The following is a 20,990-nucleotide window of genomic DNA, read 5'->3' on the forward strand; positions in this document are numbered from 1 at the left end:
AACATATTTGGCTTTAGCCGCACAATAGTGTGTTTAGTAATCTATTTACGATAGCTGCTAAATATACAAATTTAATGCTAAATGTGGATTGAATTCATGAAATTCTCTTCAACCCTTTGACCTAGCCACCCTCATAAACTAATGTTGAACGTAAGCAACCAGTTCTGTTACATACCCAATATTGTGACATATGCTTAAATACCCGCCAAAGCAACCATATATTTTAGCTTTCTTATAGACTTAGGGCGAGCATTTTATAGACGCTGCTGGCACAATCTGCCACGATACTCTTTAGTAAACTTTGAGTTTAACGGCATATTTTCTATAAAATACAACACTCGACCACACATGTAACATAAATCATTGCTACTAAGGCTCTTGGCGACAACAGCAGATTTTCGCGATACAAGCTATCCCTTATATACGGCTAGAACAAGAACCCATCCAAAAATAGGGGCATAATTTAGGATCCAATAAGTTTTAATGGACGTGAAAAACTTGACCTGAATATTTTTCGTCCGGGATAGGGGTCTAGTCTTTATGGGCTCTTTCAAGGCAGAGATAAAATCATTTCCGTACTTTTTCGAATCCTTCTAAGGGACAACTAGTCTCTATTTGTAATTCAATATATCAAGGATTTAAAAAGGCTAGCTAAGTTGATTTCACGATTTCGAGGACAGAGTTAAGTCCGCAAGTGGTGCGCAATAGCTTCTCATGTCAGTAAGAAGCTATTGCTTACACAGTAAGTGCAATCATTAAATCTGCATATGGTGCGCAACAGCTCTATTATGTGATGAGGAGCTTTTGAGTATACGAGATAAATATGATATGGAACATTATTAAGCTCCAAAGAATAGATTCACTGACCTAAATAGCATGAAATCGTGCTCTATGCATATCATTATTATATAAGAAAATATTATTTATAGTGGTTACTGTTTCGTTGAACGCAAATCAATTTATCTCGCCACTAAACAGCGAATAAACGTGCTTTCCTGAAATTTGATAACCCATCCCGCAACGGATACATTTCAGAGAATGCGAAGATAGTGCGAAAGTTTCGAGCAATTCTATTCAGGCCGTTTCCAACAAATAGAAACAGATCACCGTAGCCTGGAAGTTTGCACAAGTTGGCCTGCTCTTTTGATTGCTGATAGTGTATTCCTGCCACGGAAACGAAACAAGAAACTTCAATGGAAACATGGCGAACGGACGATGCCAATTTGGAGCTCGGACCATACGGAGAATTTGCCGTTTATGGTCACAGAAGGTTCTGGCCGAAAAAAGTTTTCCGAATTTATTACAAATACAGCATGTCTCGAACTTAAGTGGTCAAAGTTAAACGGCGAAATCTTCAATGGAAAATGGTCGAGCTACGTGAATTACTGTGTGTCCAAGATAAGGACGTGCAACATGGGGATCTCGGATACGGCAATAGCTGCAGACTTGGTTGAATGGACGAAAAACACGAAATAATTATAATTAAGAAGCTATTTTTGAATTTTCGCTTATTTAGAAAAAACCGAAATTGTAAGTTATGTAATTACCCCAATGAAAAAGTTGTCCTAAAATCGGCAAAAAGCTTATCAGGGCCGTATTTAGAAAAAAAGTGCTTGTCAAAGAAGTGACACACAATAAAATCAAGACGGTCCTATTGCAGTTTATAAAAAACTGCAATGGAAGAGTGGTTCATCTATCTCCTATCATAATTCGGGAAAAAATTTTACAGCAAAACCATATTCTTCCCTACATCATTTTTCAAATAACTGGAAAACGGTGACAAATACAGAAACAATGCAGGAGGGCGAAAGACTTAATAAATTGAACAGGGAATTCAAATTCTGTTAAATTTGTTTGAACGAGTCCCCAGGGTACCTCACCACTCAAGCAAAATGGAAATTACGGCCGATAATTGACTAAAAAATATGTCGATTCAAGGGCAGACAACACTTATACCAAGAGGGTTAGTAAGGTGAACTAACTAAAAAGCTCATAATAAGTAATTTAGCTCAGGTTAGTACAGATTAGTGTTTCGAAGTATTCTAGAGTATGTGATGTGTATTATACAGGGTATTAGGGGGATAACTTTCGTAAATTTAACCAACGATAAAGAATATCATTTTAAACAAAAAAGTTCGTTACAACAGGGGTCGAAAACCTAATAATTAAAAAAAATGTCAAAGTTGATAACCGAAAAGCTATGATAAGCTTTAAAATTTGAATAAAAAACTTTGTGCAAGTTTCCCAAAAGTTTCTGGATACAGGTAGCGTTATTCCTTCATATCAAGGACGAAGTCGACAACGAGAAGTTGGTTCTGAAGTCGAAGAACAAATTTTAAACCTTGTTCAAGAGAGTTCAACAAAGAGTACCCGGAGTAGAGAATGCATGGACTCAAATGGTGAACGTTTCAAACATTTAATGTAGCAAAAACAATAATAAAGTTGGGCTTTGAGTGTGATGTGAGTAGTGTAAAATATGTAACGTATTATCTCTTGTTATCTATATTTTAAGATCTAACTGAGGCACAACTATTTTTATTCTAATATATAGTTTTTTTCCTAATTCAGTTATGACTATTTTACCGTACTGCTAGCAGTTTAATTTTGACGTACTTTGCCCTACTGCTATGGTTATTTTTTCTCTATTGTGTTGACTGCAAGTGAAGTATACAATTTGGTTCCTAAACATAAGAAAATGGCGTCCAGAAGCGTCGACTATTTTTCGAAAGTGTTGGCAACCTAACTTCTGACACATAAACTTACTAGCTGCTTCTAATCTATAATAATTTTTGAGTTTCTGTTTAAAATGTTTGACCTCAATAAAAACATAGTATAAGATTCACGTTTTATAAAGCTATTGGCGCTATTTCACCGAACATCTCTTTAAAAGTACGTTATTTGAACATTTCCTAAGACAATCAAAAATCGTATGTAACAGTATTGGAATTTCGGTATCCGACAACATACTTTTCCGATTTTCCTCTCAAATAGGTTCATACAATACGGTTTGTGTTCCTCTCGGGGCCTGTGCAAACAATTCCGTTATTACGTGCAATGACTGTATTGAAGTCGGCTTCCTAAAAACCTAGATTTACATTTGAATCGAAATCTAAATCGTACCATATCCTTTCCCAGAAAACACGTATGTTTTTCTTTTTAACGACCTTTTGTCTAGTTAATCGCCTTGCTTTTAAATGGCCATTGTTAGCATCAGCTTATTATACATTTTATGCATTGTATGTTATAATGAACTGACTGTGAATACATGCAATAATCTAAGTTTTTGTTTATTAGTCTTCTTCTCTCCTTTAGCGATCAGTTCGCCTTAGTTTCTGCCATGTCGGCTTGTCCATTTGGTGGCTAATTTCTCTACAGTTAGTAAAATTGATATGCTCCTCAGTTGTATTCTCTTTTAATTACGTTTAACAACTCAGTTTGTCTTAGACTTTAAAGTAAATTCCAGTTTTGAACGTGAACTCTTTCTTTTCAGTTCTTGAGGATTCTTCACTACCTACCACCCAAAATCCCCTCGGATGTGCTACAATAATCACATCTCAACAATCTTCTGAATAGCATTTCCCAATTGTCGAGGATGAGGACTGATGAGGAGTCTGAAAGTGCCAGCAAACCTCTTTACAACATAACTTTTTGTTGATGATTCGTTACTAGAAAATCGATTATCGGTTTCCTAATAACAAGTTTCCTCGATTTTGAAAAACTAGAAGGTCCACTGATAAAAGTTCAAAAATGAGCTTTAGTTCTAATGCAATCACAGATCCGGCCGATGGCTTAGGATGGTGGAATTAGTTTCCGATAGAAACTCTCAAGTAATCGGACTAAACGCAAAGAGGAATAAAATATTATTTCTTTTACTTATTAACTTCTGTAGGATTACGTCAAGATGGGTATTATGAGTTGAAAATTCTCTCCGAATCGGAATCCGCAGCGATATGAAAGTTTTCTAAATGTAACCGGATTTTTCAAATCTCGTTTAAATTTCGATTGTAAGTTTAAATGCCTTATTAATAAGCTTTTGGCAACATTCGGTAAAGACATTTCCAGATATTTGCAGATTACAAAGATCTTTGCAAAGATCTCGTGATTTCCTTGCCGAATTTCTTTTTTAAAGTACAATTAAACGTTTAAAATACACTAAAATCGAATAAAATTTCAAGAATTGAGGTGTTCGATCGCATCTTGAGGTTGAAAAAAGGAAAACATACTGAACAAAATATGTTTTTCACGTAAGGAACTTGCGTTTGGTGGCAGTAAATAATATAATCTAGTAAATTTATAGGTAAAATAACACTAAAAATTCCCGTACAGGACAAATTTAACCAGTATCGACGCCTTTACGAGAAATTACCCTCGTTCCTCTTCTATACAACCAAAGGATGAACTCGTGTCCGCAATAACTCCCTCACTTAAAAAAATCTTAATACCGAATTTTATATCTCAAACAAATAACTCAATATATCTAAGAACTAGGTAAAAAGAGAAAAGCTTCTCTGTGATTAACAAAAACAGTACTGAGGACTCATATGTTTCCATGTTTTAGACAGCCGGTTTTCTTTATCTACAGGATGGTCGCTCTACTAACCGAGGAACAATATTTTCGTATCGTTAGAAACATATTGAGTTGCGTATATTTGAAGAAAGAAAAGTCGGTTATTATTTTATACAGAGTGTTTACCAATTAAATTTATACAAGCAGTGCGGTTCAAATTTTATGCATCTCATTAAAACGCCTTAAATATGAGGAGGACAATCCGAATGGAGATATTTCATTGTCATTCCATGGCCTTTAATTAGAGGCTTTTTGGTACTATTTAGACATGGAAAAGATTCGCAGGCATCAGAATCGGGGTTTTCCGATCGGGCCTGGACAACAATAGTTTCTCGATCGGACTTGGACAACCGATGTTTCCCGGTCTAATTTGACGTGTAATTCATTCTCTAATTAACTCATTCTGTAACAAAAGTTAGCCCAGCCAAATTGATGGACACATTTTTTTTTATTTGACTCAAAGTATGCTTGACGAATCAAAATTAACATACACCCCAACCACAGCAAAGCGTATTCGTTGTGTCCCAAACAAAGATAACCAATTAAAATAACAAAAGTATAAAGCGTCCTGCTTTCAATATATTAACGACAAATACGTGCGAGCAGCCCGTTTTCAACCCACTAAACAAGTGCAAAGCGTCCCGCTTTCAACACATTAAGTGCAAAGCGTCCCGATTTCAACACATTAAAGTGCTAAGCGTCCAGCTTCCAACACACTAAAATAAATGAAATAATAAGTGCGAGGTGTACCGCTTTTAACATATTAAGTGCCTAATAAATAAATGTTTGATTCTAAGTCACAATTGCTCACACAAGCCAACAACAAATTAACGCAACTACCATTATGGGTTGAAATTTCGTGGGGTTAAGAATCATGTGACAATTTTTCAGGGTACAACTTCAACATATCTTTCCGTACATATAATCCGTGTGCTCTTTGATGCTAAATTCTTCAACTCCTGTATTTCATTCATTATGTTTATCGTGTTCGGCCATTTTCATTTATTTTCAACTTATCTGCTTAATAAATTAATGCCGTATTAATCAACCAATAAACAATTATTTCCACGCCAGACTGACTCAAACTGCAATTAATTTCAAAACACGTGTAATTCTAGATTATCATCAAATAAAAAAATGTGAATTAATTTTGACTTATAGATCCCTTAATTTTTCTGAAATCTATATTAAAAGTAGCGAGTCTCCCATCCCTCTTCGATAGAACCAGAGAATAACACTAGGTACGCAACAGATTGCCGCTCTTCCCCCCCCCCCCTGATCTTAAAAAAGTTAAAACTCCTCATCATTTGGATTGAGTTTCGCTCATTCAGCAACAAAAAAAATGTTCTTAAAAAATGCTTTTCGATCACCACATGGTTGCAAATATTTATCTTATTTATAAAAATTTAAAGGACCAGGAATTTCACATAATTATTCGACCTTGTACCATAGCAGCCATCTAGGGATGGTCCCTAGCAGCAGCTTATTCCCTTTAATATTGATTTCTCTTATATCCAGAGTTCTACCAAGGTTTTATTACTTGGGATGGGCATGAATCGATTATTTTTATATGTTTTTTTTTATTATAATGCTGCGAAATGAAACGATATTTTTTAAAACAAAAGTTAATAATATGCGATTTTTAGAAAAAAGGAACTCTTATAAATAGGTACTTTATTTTAAAATTTATGCTTACTTAATCAAAAACCCAACCGGTTAGTTTTTAATCAAATTTTAGCAACTTGTGAAGGAGGCAATTTTATACGAAACTGACAAGAAACCTCACTTTTTTTCGAAATTTTGCTTGCGCGATTTTACTTTCGTTTTGTATGCTTAGAACAAAGATGATAAAACACTGGCAGTTCAAATCTGCAAAAACGTATTTTCATGGGGTCAAATACTCTTTCAACTTTCATTTTAAAGCATTTGGAATTCTAAAAAATAGATATTTGTGCTATGACTGTTTTCTAAAAAATTTTAAAACAGCAAAGTTTCACCGTTTTATCCACATTGCCAGAATCTGATTACAAATTGAACAGATGAGCATCCCAAATCTGTAAAAATAACACTACTTTATATTTTTTTATACATCGCCTTTTATTATTTTTTTTAGAACTGAAACGATCTACTTTGAATGATACCAGAAATGTAAATATTTACATATTTATCTGTAGCAATTTCTCAGATATTTGAGCCGAAGCTTTAGGAAATACCATAACAATTTCCCACCAACTCGTCATAATATATGGATAACTAAATCAAAAAGCTTAGGTTTATCCTGTTGTTAAATCAAAGCACTAAGAAAACTTTCTTTAAAACCGATTTATTAAATGAGACGCTTTGTATATTATTTGGGCAACTGATAGAACTACAATTTTGATTTTGTAAAATATGGTGTTTCCTGCAGATACCAATAACCATAAAAATTTCATTCATATGTCTGAAATTAAATAATTAACAAAAAATGTATGTTTGGACGTTTATATTATTTACAGACACGGTAGGTGGGTACCACAGAATGTAGTAAAATATAATAAAATAATATCACATCACGTTGCAAGCAGGATGTTTCTGGCTATACAAAATGCAACATAAAGGCGCATTTATGACGTACTTTTCTGATATTAATGACTAGAAGTACAAAATTGGTACATCACTCCGCGTATTTCTAGTGTGTTCTTCTGCATCATACACTCAGTTCCAAAAAAAAGTCATAAAATTATATTAAACTTATAAATCCTTTATTAAGGCCTTTTTTTGAAACTGAGTGTATTTTTGATATATCTATTTCAAAGAAAGTCGATTCCTCACTTTAAAGCATTCTATCTAGGAGAATTGCGGGAAACTTTTTAATGAATTTTCCCATTTTATTATTTAAGATTCTGTTACGGAAAAATGCATCGCTAGAACGCAAGCGCATAAAGTCAGCAGCAGAGTACACAACGCTTACAATCGAACATCTTGTATAGAGAAAGTGCCACAATAAGAAAAAATCCACCACTAAATTTATCTCAATTTTACAAAATTACAATAAACTTAGATTCAACATAACTTACATCCTAAATAGAAATAAACAACACGTCTTAAATTGAGGAATGAAACATCAACGATAATATTTCATTTAGGAAGCTTTGTTGCATTCGTACATGCCAATATTACGTTTTTTCTGTTTACAGTAAACAATGGTAGGTAGCACTAAATCGGTCTATTTGGATTACGTTCTGACTGCTTATACTTACGTAATTAACATACCTACAGATTAACTTAATACAAAAATCCTCAGACCAATGTGAGAAGGCTCTAAGTCCTGTACTGACGACCATGTATACAATGGCAGGATGCAGCAGAGCCAATAATTGTGTATGTTAGGATTTTTGAACCTTTAAATCGATTTAAATGAGAGCTTACATCATTTCGCTTCGAATAGCAAACATTTGCAAAACTGTTGCCCAACTGTTACGTCCGTTGAATGTAGCCTTAATAATATTTCTTACATTTATGTCAACAGGAAACTGTTTGATTACCGTCTATTATCTTCCACCCAAGTGATGTCAGACAAAACCTTAAGAGAAAGGAACAATACCTCTGAGAGGTATAAAACGTGACAACAATAAATATTTCGCAACCATGATATACAGTGTGTAACATTTAACATGGAATATCGAAATATTTTGAATACTAGATAATCTATTAAGAAATATTTAGTATCAAGCTATAACCGCTCTGAAGGAAAAGTGTATTGGTTCTAAAGTTGATTCCCCTCCACTCCCGATGTAGGAGGGGTGGGGGTTAACTTTTTAATTTCAAATGGCGACTCCCGTATTGTTACAGATTCTAATAATATGGTTAAAAATAAGAAAAATTTGTCCGAAACATTTTTTCGATTCATGCTAGGAAACACTGTAATTAACGAAATTCCCTAACCCCGCCCACACCGGGTGTGGAGGGGAATCAACCTTAGCACCAATACATCCCCTTGAGAGATTAAAGCTTGATGTTAAACATTTCTTTATCGGATGCCTAGTATACGAGATATTTCGATATCCTAGGTTAAATGTTACACATTGCATATATGTATATACGATTATTTCCTCCACTAGACTTACTTAAATTCTGTAAAATCACAATCAATTTAATCTAAATAAAGCAAAAATCCGAAACACAACAGAACACCGCGTGTTGAATCATATCGGAGACGTTTCATTTGAAATTCATTTCCATGACAACCACAATTAAAACAACAATGGAGTGATAGTAGTTAGCGCGCTAGGTAAATAATGAACGATGCACGTGTCGCTATTACCCTGTTCTTTAACTGTTTTAGAAACAAAGGAAAGAAAACGAACTGAATAGTGGAAAAAATGGCATACACACCACGGTGGAAAGTATTATTTGCCCGTCTGGAGTAATAAATATCCTCGACGCTAAGCTTCTCGGGTCGCTATCCTTTGCTCTCGACACTAAAAAAACACTTCCCAAATTCTTAAGTAGCCAAGTAACGTTTGTAGAAAAAATAGTGTATGGTATTCGTACTAAAGTGCATTTAGGGCATTCACCCGAGTTGTAAAATGAATTTTAAAAAATGCACGGAAAACTCTCATATTCAGGCCTCAACTTTTAACAGCCAAATCATAACTTAGTTATTTTGGATCGAGTACACGAAATAAAGTTTTGGTAAATGAGATCGATAGTTTTATGCCGAAATGTGGCTGAGTCACAAAATCGATCGAGACTATCAAATACATTTCTCATGCGAGCTGCATGCGAAGGTACCATCAGGCGTTCCATAAAACTGATAGTACTTTGGTTTAAAAATCATTTGAATTGGAAAGAAACTCAAGTTAGGAATTAGAAAAAAAGTAATATTTAAAGGCGCCCTCATGTGTAGAAAATTACAATGTGGGCATTGGGCGCTCGCATTATTATTTTTACTTCGCTTTAGACTAACGATATGGTTTAAGATTGAGATTGATCTTCTTATCTCAGATTTAGACTATTCATACGATGAAAAGACTATATAAGAGTATATTACATTCTTAGGAAAAAGTTATGCCCGGTTTATAAAGGACTTTATAAAATACCCGATCCAAACATAATTACTAATAGTAAAATAGGTTTCTTAAGCACGTATTACTTATTTATGTTTTTTGATGATTAAGAGACATTTGCAAGACATAGCACTCGTTCATACGTCTACGTATATCCTTATCGATAGTAGACCTATAGCATTTAAATAGTCACACACGTCACCTGCGACATTCTCATACATTAGAAACCCAATTGAACTTCATTAAGTGAGGTGTCACTACATGACGCAGTAGTATGAGGCTGTTTCTTCCACTAGACACACAAATACGTAAAGATGAAATTCTACCTCACCACCCAAAAGCCATAAAGAGACATCGATTGCACCCAAATTACCCAAAAAACGGAAATACCTGAAATTAACAATATTATTATAAGATAGCATGACGTTAATGAACATTTCTGAAAAAAAAAATTACCCTGAACTCCGTTAGTAGGCCCTATAACCGAGGATGGCCACGGTTGTGGCCGGTAGTCTTCAATATATCGGACGTTTTCACTCTTGTATAAATTGAACAATGATGAAATACATTGCACTTTGATTACACCAGCCTAGAAATCAATTCCAAACTATAACTTCGCTCAAATTTTTCACGATCTTCAAAATACCAAATAATAATTTTCAGAGCAGTACGATTTCCTTTAATTTTTTGAAAAAAGTTATATATGGTTGATGCCTTATTTTCAAAAATCTATTGCCGGGGCTACACAAAACTGGACGACACGAATCTAGCCACTTTTCCGTCGCATATATGCTAACCCGAACTAACCCTGTCCATGGCCCTCTTGCTAGCCCTTTTCGGCAGTAAAAACCAGCGGCTTAGTTTGGTATAACCCCGGCATATGGGACTCGTACTAGCTGACTGTAAAGAATACTAACCTGAAACATATTGTCATCAATTTCTTTTACAATATGAGAGATTGTCATATGGGGCGCTTTACCGTTTGTCGAGAAGGAATATACAGGATCCAAGCTGACAAATTTGCTCTCACTCTCTTTCACCTGGAAGAGTAATAAAAAATTTTGTTAAACTAATATTTTGTGATTAAGAAATGAATGCGCTAAAATTATAAATATTTCTATCACTTGGATTGCGACATATCGACTTTTTCACCAGAACATCAGAAATGTGTTCCCTAGTAGCGAATTCCTTTGGTGAATTTGGTACAAAACCAAAGTTGAAAATGAAGTATCAACGGAATCGCTTTTATTGGTCAACCTTGCAAACGCACTCTTTTCATAGTGCTGCACTCGTACTGTAAACTAAACGTATTGAACTATATTTGCTCAAATGCATTGATATAATTCGATTCTCACTCCGGTTTGTGTGTGTTGAGATAATTGAGGGAATCAATCATCTCTTAATTATCCTATCAATTATCCCGTTGTATCATTTCCCCTCACGCACCGACCAGAGCCTTCGCTTTTGAAGCATAGTGTCAGTAAGGTGAAACTTCCAAGCGCTTCAAAGTTCTGAGTTCTGCAGAGAAATTTGCATTTTGCAAGCAAATTTTCATGCTGTAATTTTATTAATTACTTCTGCGTAAACGCTAAAAATCTTAAACTTAATCAAAAAGCAAGTAAAATTGTTAAATTAAATTATAAGCGTCCTCTTTACTAGGTCTTTTCGACGATGGATCTAGATCCGATTGATTCCAATTAGGTGATTCCCAATCAATTGATTTAGCTGATTATCATCTGTGATCAATCCGATTAGTTGAAATTTAGTTAATAGGAATCGATCCGATCCATCGTTTCCAGAAACGCCTATTCTGACTAAAGTGGCGTACGAGCCTCAATATTTTTATTGCTCTTTAGGGAAAATTTTCAATGCTCCTATTGATGGATTGAGTGTAGCTGCATTTTTTTTACTATTGCAGTTTCTTCCTCAATTTCAAAATGAAAAACTACAATATTGACATTTGAAACGTATAATGCAAACGTTTAAGAGACAATGGAATTCGGAAAAATTCGTTTAATGCCTCTTTTAACTATATCATTAGCATATCTACTATTTCGTTTCAGCATGTGATGTAAAGTAGTATTTACCTTTATGCCATTTATATACCAGGTCACATTCATAGCCGGAAAAGACGGGGGAGTTGTACAGTTTGCTTTAATAATATTTGATAGCCCAGTGCTAACTTTGTCGACTTCCATAATGGGATCTTCTTCAGGAACATCTAAAAATTAACATAATTAAGAAGAGGCATGGTGGGTTAGGACATGAATATCTACCAACAACATATATTAAGGATGTGCTGAACTTAGTGTAAAAATTTGGAGCATCTGTTGAAACTTCACACTTGTAACGGCCGGTTGCACTGGAATGGACGTCTAGCAAAACTACTTCATTCGCAGAACTCCGGCTTAACTGAAATCAACACAAAAACGCTTTTTATAAATTAACATGTGTGTCTTAAACCTAGTTCAACTCATGATTCCTCAAGATCAACAAATTAAAAGGCATTGAAATTTAGCTCCATGGAAGATCAATGATCACTGATGAATTGAACATTACTCATCCTCCTAATTATATTCACGAACTCGCATTTTTTCGCACTTTTCTTAATTTTTTTTTAATCCTATACTTACATCAACCTGTATGCCATTGACCGAAAAAATCTGCATTTTCGGATCTTCCCTTGGAACAAATCGGAAGAACTCCCTCCCACCTTTGTACCATTTAACTGTGTAAAGAGGTTCGCCTTCGAGATCGAAATCGCATTGTAGTAGAATAGAGTCATGAACTTTTGCAGCCAAGGGAACAACCGCTCGTACGTTCTTTAATGAGTGGATTCCTGAGAAATAAAATTATTTGAGTTTAATTTCGGTTTAATATGCTCAGATAGGTAAACCAAAGTCAACCAAACTTTTGTAGGACCTCGTATTATGATTAAAAGAATTGCCCGTTTTTTCGGCATTGGGGAAACTGCAGTTATTATGAAAGAGGTATTTACGGAGGCAATTAGGATGTGGATAATTTTATGTAACTAGTGCGACCGCGAGATGAGCAAAGCGAACATCAAAACTGCGTCTTCTAATGAGTTTCATATGTGATTTTCTTCTAGTGTTGCTGCAAAATGGAGAAAGCGCGGGAAGACATTTGAAATATCAGATATAAACTACTTCTGTTTTATGACTACATAGGAACTCTTATGAAAATCGACTCCTGCCTATAATGGTTTAATGATTTTTGACGATTACGCCGCAACATATATACAGGGTGTCTCAAATTTACTTGGTCGGAAATTATGCCAAAACCTCGTACGGGGTGGTGCAAATTCGAGGCTCGTCATTGATCTCGGAAGGCAGGCACTCGTCAAAATGATTTTTTGAGAATTAGAAAACTCGGAGTGGTCCCGGAGATGTCTGGAGGAAAACTAAAATTACCAAAACAGTTTTTATTATGCCTCGGTCTTGGTTGACTAGATACATATCTTTGCTCATGTTCTCCTATCAATCTATTCAGGTAACTGATAATATTGCTATTAATAATCCCGCTGGTAATCCCAATCAACATGTAAATTACTTGCTAGAAATCTATACATACATATATGATAGCCGTTATTAATTTCCAGAATTCAAGCTCAGAGCTTTTCCCGCTTAATTACGCATTAAAGAAATTCTGAGCAGATTTATGGACTTTGAGTTTTTCCTTATTAACTGTTCGCATAAAATCATTTTATTCGCCCACACTTTCTCCAATATTATATTTAAGAGATTAATGCCAGGTGTTTCTCTTGCTGCCAGGTATATTTTTAGGGAGCGACACCATCGCGGATACCGAAAAGACATCTTTTCGACACATACCATAGAGGCATGCATTTCAGTTTATTTATATCCAATCATTAGTAAAAAGCCGCTTGGAAGTAGTGACAGAAATAGTGTTTCGCAACAACCACCATTTCCGCTAGTTACATTAAACACCTAAGAGCGGAACGATCATGCTTACTCGGCTCATTCAGGAAAAGGCTCAAATAATCTTTGATATTTATAGCTGAACATCTGGAAGTCGGCTGCGGACAGTCATTCATAAAGTGTTTTCTTGGCTTCGTCGTGGAAAAAAACCACCATCGCCAGCTACGCGCAAACTTATACCCATCCATCTCTGTTAGGAAACCTGCTAGCTCACTACTCACGGGCCCCAATCAAACAACTCGTAATTATTTTCATCAACATCAGCAAAGTTTCTCTTCGAGTAGGTTCTTTGTCAGGGGTAAAAGTAATCTGTCAAAGATGTCGAAACCTAAGGGATGCAGGAAATTAACCCGTCGTGAGTCACTGAGGCCCCATACATCCCGTCCGCAAACACCGAACGCAATATTTTGTTTTCTAAGGGTAAAGCGGCAATTGCGGTTCCAAGATGATCGGTGTTAGGGGTAGTTTTATCGAAAACACCCCTCGAATACTGAAGTAACTCTATTTTCTCATAGTTGGAATATAGACACGTGCTAGAGCGACAAAGAGGTATTATTTTTCTCACGCACCAACTTGCTAAACCAATGGGTTCGTAAGTGATGTTCATTTCTTGAAATACTATTTAAAGCCTAAAACTGAAATCATAATTAACGGTCTTTCACCCAAGCCCATTATGAGTTAATTTCAATTTGTTGAAAGTGGTGACACCTCGCGCATACCACTTTCATGGACAAATAGCTCATATTATACGCGTTGTCATTAATTCTCTTCCGTATTTATTAATAGAATTCTGGAGTTCTGAAAATAGTTTTACCATCAATTAGGAACATCTCAACTTATTTTTTTTTAATACCCAAAAGGAAACTTTTCATATTTTGTTATGAACCAAAGCAAGTACGAGTTTTCTCAATCACATCAGCTGTTTTTACGTAAGCAATCGATAACGTACGTTCTTCAGTGCTTCCCACAAGAAAAAACTTAAGCTATTATATAAAATTAATGGTCTGAAGAAGCAAGTTTTACCCCTCCTAAATTATTGAATGGTATCGCCCCAGGGGTCTGTTTTGGCAGGGGTAATAAAATGTCAGCTTTAATGGAGATATATGCGGTGCGTCTTTGGGAAACACTTTCCGAGTAATCCGTTTTGTCATCCTGTTTTATTTTTCACAGGCAAACAAAAACTGATAACGAATTAATTCAACTACTTAAAAAATTCCATAAGATATTCGCTTTAAACAATGGGGGTTAGTTCTGTGGTTATGGCCCTTTGTATATTGAGAGAAACAGGTTTCCTCGTAGCTTTTGCTACATATTGAAACATTTCGAAGGAAACTGGCCTTTTCCCCGGCATGCAAAACACTACACTGACAGAATACATGAAAAGCTTTTTTGATTTCTTTTTTTTTCCGTTCTTTCGTCAAAACGTGTATGAGAGCCTTTAAAGCACGCCGGACAGTGTTTTACCCAGTTTAGCGGTTTAATGTTTTTTTAAATCTTGTTTTCTTGTATTATTTATATAATATCACAGAAAAAACTGCAGAAATACTGCAATAAAGCAATTAAATAAATTTCGCCGGAAAATATCACGATGAACATAATGTTTCTCCACTTTTGAAGAAAAACTACTAAATAAAGTCTTCATCCAAATATAGTTATCTAATACGTGCTTTTAATTTCATTTATTCAATCTGTTTTTCTTGTTTGCAATTTGTTCATTTTCCAATTTAAAATTTTCGTACTTTCATAACTGTGTACTGAAAGTTACCGAAAAGGGAAGCTACGACAAAGCAAATTGCATATATACCTGACTTGAAAACTTAAAATAAGTTAAGAGCGATGTGGGTGCTTTATCTTTATCAAAGCATCTAGACCTTTTTTACCGAACAGAATAATTCTGTTCGTTAAAAAAATATTGCCAGGAAAACTTGCTGAATAAAGAAAATAAATGACGAAAATGTGATCAGGAATATCCCAAAAAAAAAGTTAGTATGATTTTTTTTTTATGGAACCGATCTTTTGAAAAATATTATACATCCAACGGAAATAATTTAATTCAGAAAAATAAAATTAGGTTAAAAAATGTTCAAGTCGAGTTATTAAATCACAGCTTAAAGTTGGTTCAGTCAACCCTTGGCATACGTTGTTTGTTAGTTTTTCGTATTTGGCTGCCTATAACTATATAAAAATGTTAATACACAATTTTATAAAACAATTTAAAATTTTAACTTTTAATTCATTCGTCGTTAATTATCGATTTTGTATATATATATCTATATTTTAAAAAAACGTGGTAATAAGCAGAAACAGTGGAGGAGGAAATAGTTAATTAAGGACGAAAATAGTTAATTAACTAACGAACCAATAAAAAAAAAGTATGTACATCTCGTAAGAAAATTATATTCTTGATCTCTGTTGCTTAATAACTCAGCTGCGCCTCAGTTATCAATTTATATCGTTGGCCGAGAATATATTAATTTTCTCACTTCATACACAATAGAGTCTAATCACTAGAAATGAAACATTTTTCGTTTCATTGTAATGTAAAATTTCCCTTTTCGATTTTTCGAAACAAAATATAAAATTTGTAAATAACATTTCAGACACCCACAAAACTCGTTTAGAGAAGAGTTTTTCTTGCCATTTTTTTGTGAAAATGTAAATGAATATATTTTGAATGTTTTCCCTCGGTTTCCCCTTCGTGCAGACGGAATTAAAACAGGTTTATCAAGGATATTGATCTAGTTGAAGTAACAGTATTTTCTTCCTTATTCAATCATGAAAGCAGTAGTTAATATGTAGATAATTTTCTGGTTTGGGTGACCGTCAGTATTTCATGATTTTTGATGTAAGGTGTTTTATAGTTGAGGATTTTTAAAAGGGTCTTTCAAAAATGAAAAAAAAAGTCCAGGTCCGTACTTAAAAAAATTAAGTTAATGTGGCTATCTTTATATCGCCATATGTGACAAATAAAATTTCTTTCTTGAAGAGGCTAAAAAAGTGTCCTAAGAAAGTGCTAGTGTTTTTTGAAAATAATAAGAATAAAGCCGGAAAAATTAGCAAGAAAATTGATCAATTTAGTTTTTTCAGATGTCCCCAAAAAATTCGAATATTTAAAAAATCGTTGTTTTCGCATATTTTTGCCATTTTAAAATTTGCAAGTTTTCCCCTCTTCAACCAATTTAAATTTTTTTACGCAAAGACGGCAACTCTATGGCATCAAATTTGCAACACCCTCTATATGATTTGCTCTATTACTAGATTTAAATCGTTTTATAAAATTTCCTAAATTAAGCACAAATTAAATCCAAAACACAAAAAGTATTAAGAGTGATATTTCATTTGACAACCATTTCCATATGAACTTATAGATGAAACGACAATGGGGATGATGATGTTATGGCTGATTAGCTCCCATGAGCCATATATGTATCATTGCTGATTTGTCACTTAAGTGTTTTAGAGAAAAAGATGAAAAAACGTGATTTGCAGTCATTCAACACACCCAATAATCACCTTTTCAAGCTGCTAGAGAAAACATTATACTTACCATGTAATAAGAAAATGACGATAATTGCTAATGCTGGAAAATCCATCCCTCCGCCCAAATTTCGGACAAAATGCAGTTATTGCGTATATTATTAGCCCTAGACAACCACTGTTCCACTCTTGTTAATCAAACTTATTACCATCATATTCCACATATATACCATGCGATCCGTGTTTCATTGTCGCGCTGTCACGCTACTTAAACACGACTAAACAACATAATTTTCCAACGAAATAAAACAATTTCCATTTGAGGTGTCGGGGATTTTACACAGACAAAACAAGGGACATCCGGTACAGTGCACGCGTTCTTTCATTTGGAGCTTGGCGCGAAAACTAAAGAGGGGCCCACACGAAAGAGCGTCGAGCCGTCCGCATGGAGTCGACGCCACTCCCACAGGAGCCGCAAAAACTTAAATTTTGTCGTTTTGAGGACGATTAAATCATATTACTTTACGAGTCTCACTTATAGCCACACCATTTTAACGCAGGTTTAACGCGGTGTGGTAACGATTCTATTTAAATTCGCTAAAGCTCTGTTGTGTACCTTCACCATAAGTTCTATATGCAGTTACGCTGGACATTTGGACAGCTAAGTCCGGGACTTAAACACCAGGTCAAGCTTAAAATTAAGATATATAACTGGACTCAGCGGCCTAATTCTTCCCAAAAAAGTGAAACTGCGGTGATCATTTCAAACGCAGGTCAACCAAAGAAAGCTGAGTTTTGATCAGGATTAGGAAATCATATTTCGCAGACGCTATTGAAAATGAATGAACTAACTCGAGAAAATTTTGTAGATCTCTTAGGGGAGTTGTTCAAACTACTTCGGTTAGTTTAACCCTCGTCAACTTATCTTCAGACCAATAAATTAATATGTGTATGTATTATATATTCCATAAGGACCGATATATTATCTCAACGGCAGCAAACAAGACTGCGATGGACAGCAATGGAATTGACAGATGGATTGACAGATATGGCGCCACATTTTTTTCGTGGCGCCGCCCCAAAATGACATTAAAGAACTGTCATTCTGGCAGTATGTCAAATAAAGTGCTGCTTTCAAAATGATGACGATGTGTAACAGGCCGATCTCATACGGCTGTCGACGATTTGCGAGTGGCCAATTTGCCGAACAAAGCTTAATACTTTTTGAGATTTTTGAGGTCGTTCTGTAATTATTTTTTATCGCTGTAACCGACATATTGCTATAAGTTTGACTCATGTAATTTTGCGAGACGAGTGAAGCAATGTCCCAATTCTTTTTCTCTCATTTTCTGTAACTTTAAACATAGACCTACAACCAAACATGGAAACATTATTTTAAATTAAAGCATTAATTTGTTCAATTAAAAAAGGTATTCCTATTTTAACCTAATCGCATAAGGGCCATTTACGTCATGTGAAGTTGCGTGAGCGTGGTGTAATATTTAGAAATTATGGCTTTTCTTTAATGGAGAAGGGCGCGATAGTTCGAAGGGTGAGACCCTTTGCATGTGTTTATTAAGGCCTTGGGGGAGGTTAACCATCAACTTGTTCCATGAAAGAATGCCATTGTCTAGTATTTTATGACCAAGGTTTTGATGCCTTGAAGGGAAACGAAAATTCGGCGCAATTAGATGATTGCAGTGGACCTTCAAGACAAAAATCCTCCATTTATATGATTTTTCCCTCAACTTTATTAAGTGGTTGAACCACCTAAAGAAAATTTTCGTATTGATTCAATTAACCAAACATAACCCATGGCACTTACTCCTAGGATTCTGCTCTATATTAGCTGGAATTAAAGTAAATGAGTCATTAGACTCAACAAGTCGTAATTGAATGGTTAAATTATGCCGCTATATTTACAAAGTACAATAACAGAATTAAAAATTCTCTGTCGGTTAAATTTATATGAATTTTAAGTGGCCAAAGAGGCGTCGAGTTATTTTTTAAGGCTTTAAGAAAGGGAAATTAGAGTTAACCTCATATGCAATTACCTTATTGGTGGAATGATTTGAATTATGAAGGATGATTGAACTTTTTAAAATTAAATTTGGTTTGGACATTAATAGTAATAAAAATGGCCGAAAATTTTGTTACTAATCAGATATACAATCGGATTTAATCGCATTAGTAGTGAGATATCCTTGACCGAATGTCACGTAAAATGCGACAAACTTCGTACATTGTAAACTAAATAACATGCAGTAAAAACGTTTTTACAAATCCGCGTGCTTTCAAAATTAAAACGCCAACCAGGGACATAATAAAAAGTTTGTATATATTATGCAAAAGCAATTTCTAAATTCTATATAACACAAGCAACACAACTCCGATTACATATAGAGCATAGATGCAATGCATTGTAATACAGTGCCGGCCAAAAATGAAGAAACTTTTAAAGCTTGTGTTAAAGCAGTAAATAATTGACCTTTATTTGTAAATTTTTTCGAGTGCTTATGCCTAACTTCGCATTCCAATTTTTTCCACAAGTTTTCAATAGGGTTTAAATCTGGGTTCTAAGCTGGCCATATTATAACAGACACTTGTTCTTCAATAAACTCTTTAACCACTTTTGCAGTATGCTTTGGGTCGTTATTGTGTTGAAACTTCCAATGTAAAGGTAAAGATTTCTCGGCAAATGGCAACATTTTATTTCTAAAAATGTCTAGATATTGATATCGATCCATTATTCCTTCTATTTTTATTAGTGGTCTCATCCCAAGACCAGAAAAGCACCCCCGCCCAAAAACGTTATCACACCCATGTTTAATGGTTGGTATAGTATACTTAGGGTTGTATCTCTCACTATTGGAACGTCTCACCCAATTCATACCATCAGAGCCGAACGTATTAAATTTGCTTTCATCCAACCATAGCATTTGTTTCCATTGACAAGGCTAATTTAAATGTTCTGTGGCAAGACCCAAATGAGAATGACGATTTCTTTTTAATAAAAGGCTTTTTCCAAGGTCTTCTGACATGTGACTTCCCTTCACTTGGACGTCTTCTAATAGACCTCACAGATACTGAAACGTGCGGATACTCCTTTTTAATGTTAACAGCAGTTAAAAATGGATATTTTAAAAAACAGCTTTTGACTAATTTATCTGTAGCAGCTGTCGATTTTCTGGGTCTTCCTGGTTTGGGTTTCCTTGCAATTGATTCCCTTTCTTGTCACAATTTTTGTTTGCAAATAACACTTCTGTTTAAATTTAACTGCTTGACTGCAACATAGATTTGCTTGACTGCCTCGCGATATTTTTTAATAAGATCTTTTACCTGATTTGATAAATTAATACCCGTGGCGTTTTGAAGGGAGGCTACAAAAATACTGATAAAACATCGACTTTTTTAGACAAACAATATTTGATTGATACTAAGAACACCAAAAGGTTTCTCTATTTATGCCCCCGTAAAAATAAACATTTTTATCAGCATTCCTTCACGAAAATATTCAATGTTGCGGTCTTTTTATTAACTATTTGAGACATCTAAACATATTCGTATATTTCAAATGTCGACAATGAATGTACTTATGGAATGGTTTTTAAAATTGAAAAGTTTCTCCACTTTTGGCCGGCACTGTACACATTATCATTGATCTTTAATATACTCTGCGAAGGCTACCGAAAAGGCATTATTTCGTAAGCCGATTATTCCTTTCGAAACAATCTCGGTTTACTACTGTATTTAATAACCGAACAAAACATAACTCACAATCGTATAAGTATTAATGTTGCTAGAGAAATTCCATTTACATGCTCTCCTATTGTCTTCATTCGATGCATTTTGGCGCTCTGCGAGATTATTAACGAGCTGCACAATTGAAGGTTTATTTAGCAACGCGGAGACATGGAACTTATTGATTTATGACGCACT

General features: G+C 34.8%; 1 protein-coding gene across 1 annotated transcript; it reads right to left on the reverse strand.

The window, feature by feature from the left end:
* Positions 1-9,382: 9,382 nt before the first annotated feature.
* On the reverse strand, positions 9,383-17,462 carry LOC136413942 (uncharacterized). Its single transcript, XM_066397713.1, has 7 exons — positions 17,122-17,462; positions 12,249-12,454; positions 11,892-12,027; positions 11,703-11,836; positions 10,533-10,655; positions 10,072-10,204; positions 9,383-10,005 (listed from the first exon to the last, which is right to left on the reverse strand). The coding sequence occupies exons 1-7, from the start codon at positions 17,165-17,167 to the stop codon at positions 9,938-9,940; spliced, it is 846 nt and encodes a 281-aa protein (XP_066253810.1). The 5' UTR covers positions 17,168-17,462; the 3' UTR covers positions 9,383-9,937.
* Between the last annotated feature and the right edge of the window lie 3,528 nt (positions 17,463-20,990).

The sequence above is a fragment of the Euwallacea similis genome, chromosome 16, assembly GCF_039881205.1.
Source record: "Euwallacea similis isolate ESF13 chromosome 16, ESF131.1, whole genome shotgun sequence".
NCBI classification, from domain to species: Eukaryota; Metazoa; Arthropoda; class Insecta; order Coleoptera; family Curculionidae; genus Euwallacea; species Euwallacea similis.

Excerpts from the sequence above, each read along its gene's own strand:
- LOC136413942 (XM_066397713.1), bottom strand. The coding sequence starts at position 17,167 with ATGGATTTTCCAGCATTAGCAATTATCGTCATTTTCTTATTACATG. Across the intron at positions 12,028-12,248 it reads TCAATGGCATACAGGTTGAT|TTAAGCCGGAGTTCTGCGAA; the intron begins GTAAGTATAGGA and ends TGTTGATTTCAG. Across the intron at positions 10,006-10,071 it reads GCCTACTAACGGAGTTCAGG|GTATTTCCGTTTTTTGGGTA; the intron begins GTAATTTTTTTT and ends TGTTAATTTCAG.